Below are 12838 nucleotides of genomic sequence, written 5' to 3' on the forward strand. Positions count from 1 at the left end.
TAACCATGTAGTCTTGTGCTGTCAATCAAACAAATAAGAGGTAATTGACGATTCAGTTAACCCTTAGAATTGTGCTAACCATACTATGGAGCAGAGCTGCTTTAACCCTGTAGGGATTAAACATTCTTAAATACCTTCTTTAGTGTTCTACAGAAGGAAGAAAATCATAAAGGTCTGAAGTTAATTAGAAAAGACTTAAAATTTGTTGGCAAATTATTTCTTTAAAAGCCAATTAAGTGTTCTCACAAGACAAATCAAATCCACAGAATACACTTTATAGTGCACATCTGTGCAGAAGTACAACTTTAATAAGCCTCAATTGACTCTGATTGCCAAACAATCAGACATGGTGTTACCTGAGACTTTCTCGGAACCTTTCTTGAAGATACAGCAGGCCGTGTTTATTTCTAACCATGTAACTTAATCTGGACGTAATGAAATGTTCTATTCGTACCGTTGCAGATAGAATGTTTGAGTCAGAAAATAGCAGTCTTGCCTGTGCGGCGTCAGCAGCTCCCAGTTCTCCCCGCTTGCAGGCAGCGTTCCCAGCCGTCCCAGGTGCTCATTGGAGCCAAATAGAGCAAGTGAGCAAGGGAAACCTGGGTATATTGAAGGACCCTGAATATAATTGTCACTCTTCACCGTTGTCAGGGGGAACAGTTACTATGGTGAAAAGGTGCCCAGCCCCCTTGATGTCTGTTATTGCTGTTGTAATCATTTAATTTAGTCCCCTCATTCATCCTGCTTAATTTAGCAGCCCACCCTGGAGTCTATATTTACGTCTGAAAAAGTGATGGTCCATTATGTCATATGCATATGCGTGGGTCTTATAACACATTTGTATCGCTAATGGAAAACTAAGAACTTTGAGGTCAAACAAAAGGCAAATTTACATTAAAATGCAGCAATTACTATAAAATTGAGGCTGTGTGAAAGTAATTGTGGGTGAATTCAATTACATTTCTGTCAATGTAATGTGCCAGTTTTCTGTGTCCACTCAGAGCAACATATGTTCTGGTCAGCTGACATAACCACACATTGTGGCTGGATCATTAACAGCCTGAACAAACTGGGGATGGAAGTGTGAACAGCAGATACAAGCACAAACCTGTTCTGAGCCTCCTCTCTCTATAATCTCATCCCTGAGGGGCCAGAATAGCTTCCTAAGTCTTAAGTCTCTGAGTCTCATGTGCTATTGACTACACTCCTCTGTGGAAATAGATTAGCAGTCTGGGCCGCCCAGAGGGGCTGTTTTAGTGCTAACACAGGGGGTTTGATGGTTTTAATAAGAACATAAGACTGGATGGGGTAGTGTGGATAGTAAGAGGTCAAACCTGTTTTTTTTAACCATTTGGCCAATGAAGTTCACGTCTAACTTTCAACATCACCAAAGGCAGTTTAACAACGGACCTGCACAAAAGCATAAATTTTAAAGCTTATGTAACTAGGTGAGAAAGAAAATCACACCTCGGGTAATCAGAAATGCATATGCTTGCTGCTAATCATGGGACAAAAGAGAAGAGTCCGGTCATATTTCAATAATAAAGGATCTAAGGGGAAGACATTATTCTGATAATAAAAGGCTTTATGGTTGTTCAGTTTATGGATGTGTGTCCGGGCCAGATCTGGATAGGAATATGGAAAACTCCTCCATTAGGGCCCTTTCATCTTCTCCTTTTGCTTTTCAGCATCCTTAATGTTTCACCCACTCTCTGTGTCTGAAGCTTGAAAGTCTTCTGGAAGGATTCGTATTGCGTTTCTCTGACCTGTTAAGATGAGAAAAGCAACCACACTGTATTGACTTCAAAATCCACACAAAATGATAAATAAACAAAGCAAAAGACTGGCTGCCTTATGATGTTGAAGTCAGTCCACTATATTCTTTACTCAATATGGAAAAGTTTAAAGAGTGAGTGGAAAGATTTTTTAATACAACTGCATTTAGAATCAGGCATTCTGATTTGGGGTTTTCTGGTCTGATTAGAGTATCTACTCCAAAATGTTCCCATGAGCCTCGATTGCAACCATTCTGCATAATCACCACTTACACACAATGCCTTTTACCATGTCAAGTACTAGCGTTCATAGGCAAAGAAGAGTGATCGAACTGCTAACCCTTGAGTGGAAGCAAAAACAAACCTAACGCCAATAATTTCAACAATGCAGTTAAGTGCATAATTCAGATTACAGCACTATTCACATCATCTTCAGCCTGCTATCTCAAAACTTCACTGCTGCACCCTCATACTCATCCTTCTGCATTTAAAAACAAGGTGAATGAGCTATTTATGGAGTAAGTGTTACATATTTTCTGTTTTAATTTGTTCTGTTGTGAAAATAAAGTCCTGAACTTTACAATATCTGACATCTGATTGGTTGACCAGTGTTGGGCTTGTTTTTTAAAGTGATTTATTACTCGTTACTAGTTACTCCTTTCAGAAGTAATATTATTCCTTTAATTATTACTTTCTGGCAACAGTAATTAGTTACACTACTAGTTACATTACTTTTCCTTCACAAGTTGTAATTGCGTATCTTACCCAATATATTTCTGCCTCATCATTTGACCACAATCCACATTGGATAGCAGTCAGAGGTTATAGCAAACACTCAGTGGTGATTGATAGTGACTTTTAAGTGTTGCATTAACCACATTAATTATGTTGCTTGAAGCTAATTGTAGATATAATTTCTCTGTTACCTACATACTATTATATTTCATGATTTATTTTATCAAAAGAAATAGTATGAGTTTGTAAAAAAATGTTTCATTTAATATTATAGTAATACAATTTATATCGGGATCAGAGGGATGTGGGTGGGTAAGCCATGTAATGCCAGAGTAAAGTAATGCCACAACTTACACAATGGTGTTCAGATAATCTTTTCTTCTCACAAAATTAACACAATGGCAATATTTCCATCCGTTGAATGTAAGCTTTTCCATATTCCAAGCTTTCCTGCTGCTCTGGTTTCAAATTATGAAAATAAATCTCGGAATTATTGGATTGTTGGACTTCAAATCAGTAGGTGTTGAGGCATCAAAAGTAACTCGCTGTTTTATGGATGGTAACTGTAATATTATTACTGAAATCTTATTAGTAATTAGTTACACTACTAGTTACTCCACAAAGAAATATTATTACTGTAACTAGTTACGGCCCAACACTGTGGTGGACTGATCACACACAAATGTTTGACAGTGTGACAACTGTTGTTGTCTAACTGCTAGTTAGATGTGCTCAACAGATTAAAAATGCACTATAAACTCACAGGTTGTTTCCAAAATATCAGCATACTTTGACTTGGAATGACTTTTAACAGCATTGCTCCTTTATATAAAGCAGACAGGCTTCACATTATATTTGGCCTTATTATATTTTAAATTCACAACAATGTGAACAATGTCTACTTAAATGAAAGCCAGAGCCAATGTATATTGTTCTAATGCAAATTTGATCAAATGCACGTTTAGTGTCAAATTAAAGATACAGAATATGTTCATCATTTTCTAAAACCAGCCATCCACTTCCACTATAAGGTAATGTGCAACTTCATTAATTTGCTCTGGATAAAAGTGTCTGCTAAATGACTACATGTAAATGTAATGTAAGGCTTTCACAATATAAACAAATATAACGTAATATAACATAATGTAGACATTCTGGATAACAGAACCAAAACCTTCAGGTGAAACTTTATTTACTCAGTAAATCAAGTTAAAGTGACTCAATTAAAAACTATTTCTATTGTTCTACAGAAAAAGGGAAGGAGAGAGAAGCTGATTTGTGGTCTATGCTTTGAAATGATGCAGATGATTTATTGATTGATGGTGATGTGGGAGCCTCTGGTGGTTAAAATGTGTAAATTGTCAAGTGTGTACCTTAAGGTTTGTCTTTTTTTGAATATTCAGAAACAAGTGATATTAAGTGAAATTTACTTTTGTTTTCTGTCAAAACAAATGAACAAACAAAAAGAATAAAATCATTGTAATACTTCCATTTTAATAAATCCTAAGAGATCCCAATAATGCTCAATATAGATGAAATTCAACAGAATAACAGTATTTCTTTCTTTTTAAAATATTAGAGGCTATTGGTTTAGTTTAACGTATAAACCACAGCTGAATCTGATAAAAATCAAATGTTTCTATTAGTATACGAAAACAATTAAACCTACCGGTACATCCATGTACTTATCTGGTAAATTCGTTTTTTTACTTTACAACTACACGTTTTGGTCCTTTACACCATTCATCCACCATAAAATACTACAATTTGCATAAGATAACTATTAAAAATGACTAAATAAAATGACCATACCCACATAGTCTCATAACCTGACATTATCCTTGACATTTTACATTCAAAACTCTCTATCGTGTTGCTCATCGCTGGAGGCTGTGGTGGTGCATATTGTTTTCTGGTTCTTCTGCATGTGGAGGAGAGGGGCTTAGTCTCTGAGGGTGGGGTTTGCGTGTTAAGCTGCCCATGTGTGGTGGAGTGAGAGTCGGATGAGGGGTTGATGGAGGAGAGGGGACGGGGGTACGGGGGTATCTTCTTCCTGAATGCATATAAGCATCTGGAGAGTGTGCAGAAGGTGGAGCCATGCTGGGATAACAAGGTGGGCTGAGGGGATCAATAGGATCGATAAAATCACAGGAAGACTTATCTGTTCCATCAGGGAAATCCTGGAAATAATAACAACAATAATAAAACAACAACAATTCAATATATTATTAATAATAATAATAGTAATATTAATAATTTCTTACCGTTTCTTTGAGGACATATAGTCCACCTGGGTGCCGACGGTTCTGGTAATTTCTAGCAGGCACAATATCAACTACAGTAAAGAGAATGTTCAAGACTTAAAAGTAAGTTATTAAAAAAAATAATAATTACATTAAAAAAAGCGATGTGAGTGTGAGTTTACATCACTGTTATTGTTATTACTACTAAAACAAAAACTAACAAAAATGCCTATTGAAATAAAGCTGAAATAAATAATAAACAATAGATGAAAAATTAAAGATAAAATAAACAAAATGAAAACTAAAAATATAAGCATAAGCTAATTCAAAATATAATATTATAATATTCCCATACACTAACAGAAACAACACTGCAAACAATTTGAACATATTTTACTATAAGTAATATTTTTAATGAGAAAAATGACTGAGTGCATCTTTAAAATGTTTTTCATTTAACATTGAGAGTAATTCTACAACAGTGAATTGCTGTTACCCTCATGATTGCCGTTGCTCTGCTCTGCTACATTTTGTCTGCTCTGTCCGGCAAGCTCTTGCCTTTTTCTGTAGATTGAACAATGATGTATTTTGGTTAGCAACATACCTGACTGTGATTGAAATATCAAATGCAATACCATATGCATTTAGTGTACAAACGGAAGGCTAAATGTGTAAAAGATTACTTCTTTCCAGTTTAATCAGTTGCTTTGGTCTGTGTTTTTCATCTGATCTGTGCAACTTTGACCTCCTAACATTTCAAGAAAGACTTTTCTTACAACAACAGTGCGAGCTGGTGAGAATTATTGTGGCTTGCTTTAGACCTATCAAAGAGAATGGATAAGGACAATAGAGCTGGTACTTTTTGGAGGGTTTCCAACAGGCGCACACAGTCACCAAGGTGATGAGTAAGAAAATGCCTCCCGTGGAGAGAATGATATAGAGAGAACTCCGTCCTGCAAAATTTAAAGGAGAATACAGGGTGACATAGTACATCATTCCTCTCCAGAAAACGAACAGCGTTCTGAAGGACCAAACTACTCTGTAGACAAGGTCCAAATTAAGGAGACCTCAAATGGAAGATTGATTGCGCAGGTTGCCAGGAATACCAAGTGCAAGAATGAATGGGGGAAACTTGGGGCTTTTTTAAAGGGTAGACTGTGCAGAGGGAATGCAGGACCCTGCTGGGCTCAGTGTTCTGACAGAAATGTGTGCAAGCGAAGAGGTAGATGGATGAGAGGATCAGCTGGGCTCCAGTGGAGCAAAACACTTGTTCATAAACAATCTCCTTCATCAGCCCTTTTTATAAACACTCCAACTACCCAAATGAACATTCTTTCATTTTGTACTCACATTCATGCTGTTCCAAAGCCGTATGCTGTTATTTATTTATTTTTCTTCAGTTTTTGAAGAATCTTCAGCTCTTTTTCACAGTGACTGTCAGTCTTCAAAGTCACTAAGTGGTCAATGTGACTTTGGAGCAGTGATATTTTTGTATTATTTATATACTGTTATAGTATTTATTTATATGTTTTCATTATCTTATTTTTATCTTTCAGTTTCCATTTGAATTTTTACTTTGTTTTAGCAATTTTGTTATTTGCTTTTTTGTTTTTGTTTCAAATATTTCTATAAAGATTTAATACATTTTATAAATGTTTGTACATTTACATTTTTATTTTTGGTTTTAGCAAATTTAAGTACTTCAGTGTTTGTTGTAAGACAGCATTTCTCTAATTTCTTTTTTTTCATGTAAAATTTATTCTTAGTTTTATTCCAGCTTTATTCCAATTACTAAAATTTCTAATTTCTATTCCGATTTCTAATTTTAGTTTACAACAACAACAACAACAACAACAACACTGCTTCAGAAGACTTAGAATAGTGCACAAGTCATACGCACAATTTTATTTATTTGTTTATTTTTTCCTTTATGGATTTTGACAGTCATGGTCTCTATGAACTATTATTTACTGGAAAAGAGATACATAAAATCTTTCTTTATGTTGTGCAGAAATTTCTGAAACAACATAAAGATGATTAGATCATGCTAGAATTTACTTCTATTTTGGGGGGTGAATATCCCTTTAAATGCTGAAAGCCTTGAATAAATGTTTTTGAAGTATAATTTGTATTCAAAATGTAATGTACAATATTCACATTATACCATCCTACACACAAACGCCTCTTTTTATTTGTTTATGTCATTTTTTAAATATACTCTACCTTTAAAATAGGTAGAAAAGTTATCAATGGGGCAGTACCCTTTACAAGGCACTAAAATGTACCATTTAGGTACTAATACGTATACCTTTATGGTAATAACATGTACCCGTATAGGGTTAAATGTATCAAGGCATTTCTGAAGCTTAAACAAATGCATGGCGCTATAACAATGCCAAGGTCATGGGTTTGATTCCCAGGGAAAGCAATAACTGATCAAATGTAAATGTGTACACTGAATGCAAGTTTTGTTACTTTGGATAAACATGTCGTGCCAAATGCAAGAATGTAAATGTCATGCATCTTTTGGTTATCTTTCCTTTCCAATTTGTTTGCGTTCCTATCTATTATGTAACATAGCAAGACTTAATATAACATTTCAGGTCATAGTTCACGGATGAAGGTGACAGTGGAGTCTCAACACCTACCGTAGACAGTGAGTTTGACAGGCAGGCTCTTCATACTGCTGATGGGGTTCTCCACCCTACAGCTGTAGATATCATCATCTGATATCACAACATGGGCGATGGTCAGGATCTTCTGGTTATGTGAGAGGAGCAGACGTGAGTCATTGGTCAAAGATTTCCCGCCCTTCTGCCAGCTATAGGTGGGTTTGGTGCCACTATCATGAGTGCAGTTGAGTATGAAGAACTCAGTCAGCTCTAGGACGGACGAGGCCACCATGTGAACAAAAGGCCTGGACACTGGAACTGTGATAGAACAGGACAACATGTATAAGGAAAGTTGCTCTTGACTTAATTAGAATGACTGTCTGTCTTACCATCCACTGTAAGGTTGACATATCGCTCCCCAGTGAAGGTATCATCAGTGATGGAGATCTCCACCTCATAGGTGCCCTCGTCTAACAGCTGCAGGTGATGCAGAAGCAGGGAGCCGTTCTCGTACAGGAGGATTCGGCCGCGGTACTCTGTCCTCAGGTTCCCGATGATGTTCGTACTAATGGACTGGACAACAGTGACAGGTTTGTCTCTCTTCAGCTGCCACTTAATAACGGGCTGGTCGGAGCTGGTGCTGGTGTAGGTCACAGAGAGAAGAGCTGAGCCTCCTAGTGTGCCTCGCACTAGAGGAGACGGACAGCTGATGTTCACCCCACATACACCTAAATACATACAGAAAATACATTCACAAGCAGACACATTAAAGTGGCACTCCAGCAATTGGGGCATGTTGTCACAAACAGTCAATCCCCCGGTTTCACAGACAAGGCTTAAACCTAGTCCCAGACTAAAGTGTAAGTCTGAGCTGTTTTAACTGAAAGAAACTTGCACTGACTGATCTTAAAATATATCAGTGCATATGTTTTGTCTCAAGATGCACACCAGTAATGTTTCTTTCTAAGGCATGTTTATAAAAATTACTTAAATTTCCTAATTGAACAATGGCCTAATCCTGGTTTAGTCTAAGCCCTGTCTGTGAAACTGGGCCAATATGTGTTAAATGACCCTGAGCAGTCAGAAAAAAAGATATAATAAACCGCAAAGCAACATTTTGTTACATTTTTCAATTCAGGTTTATTTGTATAGCTTTTCACAATGCTGTAATCAGTACTTGCCCCAGTTTACACTACATTCTGCCTAAATACCTTAAATGTACTCTAAGTGGCTTTGGGTAAACATTTATGACAAATGAATAAATATAAATATGATTTGTTTTAAAACTACACAAAATTACTATATTTTAAAGTAAAATGTACTCAATGCATTTTCCAACTAAATTTGAAAGATTGTTTTCAAATCTATTAGTTTGGAATGTGTAAGAATTCAAAAAAGGGGAGAAGATTCAGTCTGCAATTAGCATCATATGCTTTTCTATTTTCACTAATATATCTATACAAATATATTAATATTCAATTATATTATTCAAAAATACATAACTATTCAATATAAATTATTAAGTCCAGTTTATATATATAATACAGGAATTAGCACTTTCCAAAACTCTCGCTTTTCAAGATGCACGTGTATATGCAGCAAGTTGATTCTGTGCTTTCTTGATATATTTTATATTTATATTTTAATATTTTATGTTTTTTTTTTTTTTATGTTGTAGATTTAAGTAGCAAATGAGAATCGCTAAAAATGAATGCATATATTTTGAGACAAAGGTCTTCTTTATGATTTTCAGTTTTGTTTAAGATAATTAAAGCAACCGTTTTTAAATAATGAAAGAATATGTCAAATATGGTGTTTGGGGTAAAAAGCGCCCAGTAATTAACATGATAATTAATAGATCACTGACTTTTCCATTTGTTGACATGACATGGTTAGATTCAGATGGTAAATATCATATATTATGTTTGGTGTCCATATTAGAGATAATCACCATGTTTAGAATGAAACCATCATATTTAAAAACATGATATTAATCATATCATATAATAAAATATCATTTGTTGTTACTACTGTAAATATATATTCAATTATCATTGGATCTCCTTCAATGCTTTCAGAAACTTTACTCATTAAAATGATTTTGTTTCTGTATTTTAAAATATATTTTTATATTAACATATATTTTAATGACAGTATATTTATTGAACAAAAAAATAATTATTTTATTTTTCAAAATCAGCAGAAAATAGTACAAACTTTTCTAAAGTGATTGTTTTGAACAAGTATTAACTTAGACATTATTTAAAAAAAACATTATTTTAGCTGAAGTATTTGTATCAATACCGTGTGCCTTTTACCCCATGCTGGTGGGCCTTTTACCCCGTGTGTGGGGAAAAGGCCCCCCTTGCCACCTCATACATTTATAAGATTTTTAAACAAAATAAACAAATTGAATGATTTATTTTCACACAAAATCTGTTGCTCCATTAATGTTCAATACAACATATATATTTTTTCTGCAATTATACATTTTAGGCGCAGTAAATAGCACATTTTTTCTTAAGGTGGGCCTTTAGCCCCGTTGTACCCTATATATATATTTATAGAGCAATATCCCGCAAATAGCAATGTGATATGGCTGTATATAGGCACTGCCGTGAAACGATTGTAGTTCAGATATCACTAAAATATTGCACTCCTCTCAGCCAATCAGATTCGAGATTAAGAATATATATATATCATTATATTAAATTACATTACATTATTAAATTAAATATTTTGTCTTCACTTTTTATATTTTAACTAAACTGATTATTTTTTTTATTTTCAGCTGGTTTTTGCAATATGAACCGCAAGTACACATTGTTTGAACTGTCCAGTGAGACACCTGCTGGTAAACAGCTTTGTGTTTATTGCTCCTGAGTGAGCCAACATGTCCTTTGCCTGCTTTGCCAGGGCAGTGAGAGTCAGTGTGGCATGGCTCAATCGCTGTGGCAACAATTCTCAGTGTTGAGGTCTTGCCAGGATGAGCTAACAAAGGTCTGGTTTGTAGGCTCGCTCTCCTCCAATCAGGGGCAGGGTGCAAGAGACATGCTCTTTTGTGGATGGGGGATGTAGACAGTGGGGCCCAGTGATTCTGCTAATCAAAGTTCTCCAAGGAACACTAGGCTTTAGTTAGGACATGTTCTTGCATTCGTCCCCTTCCTTGACACATCTGTACCTGGTTTTAAGAAAATGTGAAGTCATCAAGCTCATGCCACTTGTTGTTCAGACTTTTTGCACAAATCCGGCCTTTAAAATAAATCGAATGCATGGATGGAGATTAAAGACAAAATACAAAAACTGGTCTGTGGTGTAAATATATTTTGCAATGTGCACTTTTTTTTTTAAAGTTTGTGTCATATACTCATTCCATTTGCCTGCTAACTTCCTTACTATTGCATTCATATTAAAAAGACAGTATTTCTAATAAAACTAAACATTTAAAAGCATTTCAAAAGTACAATTTCATCAAGTGCCCTAATTAATTCACTTGAGTGATCGCTCTATTTGTGATATGTGTCATCCAGTCGCCCACAAACAAAACACACAATGAAAAGTGAAACTGACAACGACATACACTTTTTCTTCTTCCTCTTCTTTAGAAAGTTTTCCCTCAACATGCACAGTAGAAAAGTCATGATGTTGTCTTACCTGCCAAAGAAAAGATAAAAAGCCACAGGAGAAGAAACGGTGAAGGAACGGCTGTCTCTTTGCATGATGCCTCCCTCTCTGCCTTCATCTTGCGAGCAGCACTGGGTTTCTCTCCCACACAATCAGCATGATTTGTCCACTCAAGGCACGTCGCTGAGAATGCAGAGTGCTTCCTGCCAGACGGGACACTGGCTGCTCTGAACCTCGCTCTCAGGACCCCAGCCTGAACAACAGCCCTATGTGCGAGCTTGTATGTGTGTGTGTGTGTGTGTGCTTCGCTCACTTTATAAGGTTCTCCACAGTGATTATTTTCAGGGGCCCTTTGTGTGTGTGGATTTGTGCATGTGTGTGCTTGTCTCTGCAGTAAAGGCATTACGATGAGTGTGAAATTTGAGGTTTGAGACGTGTTTTTGTTCTTATTTCTGTTACATGACAGATTTGAGCAGTCACATATGACACAATATACACGTTAGAACATAATTGTGTGATATAATACACCCACATGGCTTAAAGGATGTGCTAGGAGGAGTATTAAAAAAAAAAAAAAGTTAAAGTAAAAACTATAAATCAATAAATAGAAAATAAAAGATAAAAAATAAATAAAATAATAACAAATAAATTAAGTAATAAGTAAAAAGTTAAAATGGCCATAATTGAATCAATCAATAAATCAACCAATCAAAAGATTCAAAAAAGTATGATAATAAAAAATATGATAATAATGAAACAATATAATATAAGGAAATACGCTGTATGCCTCAGCCAAATATGCCTCAGCTATGATTGTGAAAATTCATTGGTAGATAATGCAGCACTGACATTTATTTAGTAGAAGCCATTAAGCTATAATCAGGCAAATCAGTCAAAGGGTTCAAGTTCTGGCACTTGAAGGAGAACATTTTTTAAGCTACTATACAACTGCTCAGGGATAAGTGCTTTTTTCTAAAAAAAAAATAAAATAAAAAAAACTCTCTACTTCACCACCCCTTACCAGGCCCTCCCACATGAGCACATTGTAAGCCCCATATATCTTTGACCCACCAGACCATAACGGATGAAAAGAGGACCTACAGGTTGCTAAGGCATCAGCCTTCAGCGAAAAGGCCTTTGTGCACAAGAGCCGGATGCTTTGTTTTAAACAATTCTTATAGAGACAATGGATTTACTGTATGACCAGCTTCAAATTCATTTATTTTAATAATACATATCATATGACTATTTATTTGAACAATAAAATACTATAATATTATTTTTTTCAATCATTAATAATGTATTCATTAATTTATCATTTTATTATAAGTATATTTTAACTATTACAATTTTTTTTTTAATATAAACATGTATTTTAGTTTGAAGTTTCCATTGCTGAAAATAAATTGTGGTCTATCCATCACACGTCTGTCTAGAAGATAATGTCATTGTCCTGCAGCGGTCAGCTGATGCTGTGGTCATCTGACTGGGTGTTTTTTCACACCCCCACGGACAGAAGCAAATATTCACTATGAGTGTAGAAGAATATTTTTTTTCTTTTTAAGAAAATATGAATGCAAAACATCTCAATAATCCACAAGTAATCCACATGGTCCATCAATTGTTTTCTTAAGTGAAAAGCTGCATTTTTGTAAGAAGAAAAAAAAAATCCATCAAGTGCATAATCCCTTGTTGTCCTCTCTCATCAAAATCCACCAACATACATTACCAGTCAAAAGCTTTTGAGCAGTAAGTTTTTTACTATTTTTTAAAGAATTTCGTCTGCTCACCAAGCTTGCATTTATTTGATCCAAAATACAGCAAAAGCAGTAATATTGTGAAATATTTA

General features: G+C 35.2%; 1 protein-coding gene across 1 annotated transcript; it reads right to left on the reverse strand.

Annotated features, from left to right (window-relative positions):
• Nucleotides 1–3444: 3444 nt before the first annotated feature.
• Nucleotides 3445–11271, reverse strand: LOC306854072 (hepatic and glial cell adhesion molecule-like). Its single transcript, XM_079391871.1, has 7 exons — nucleotides 11020–11271; nucleotides 7755–8093; nucleotides 7402–7683; nucleotides 5613–5706; nucleotides 5250–5317; nucleotides 4775–4845; nucleotides 3445–4690 (listed from the first exon to the last, which is right to left on the reverse strand). The coding sequence occupies exons 1-7, from the start codon at nucleotides 11105–11107 to the stop codon at nucleotides 4388–4390; spliced, it is 1245 nt and encodes a 414-aa protein (XP_079247997.1). The 5' UTR covers nucleotides 11108–11271; the 3' UTR covers nucleotides 3445–4387.
• Between the last annotated feature and the right edge of the window lie 1567 nt (nucleotides 11272–12838).

The sequence above is a fragment of the Barbus barbus genome (genome assembly GCF_936440315.1).
Source record: "Barbus barbus genome assembly, chromosome: 34".
Lineage (NCBI taxonomy): Eukaryota > Metazoa > Chordata > Actinopteri > Cypriniformes > Cyprinidae > Barbus > Barbus barbus.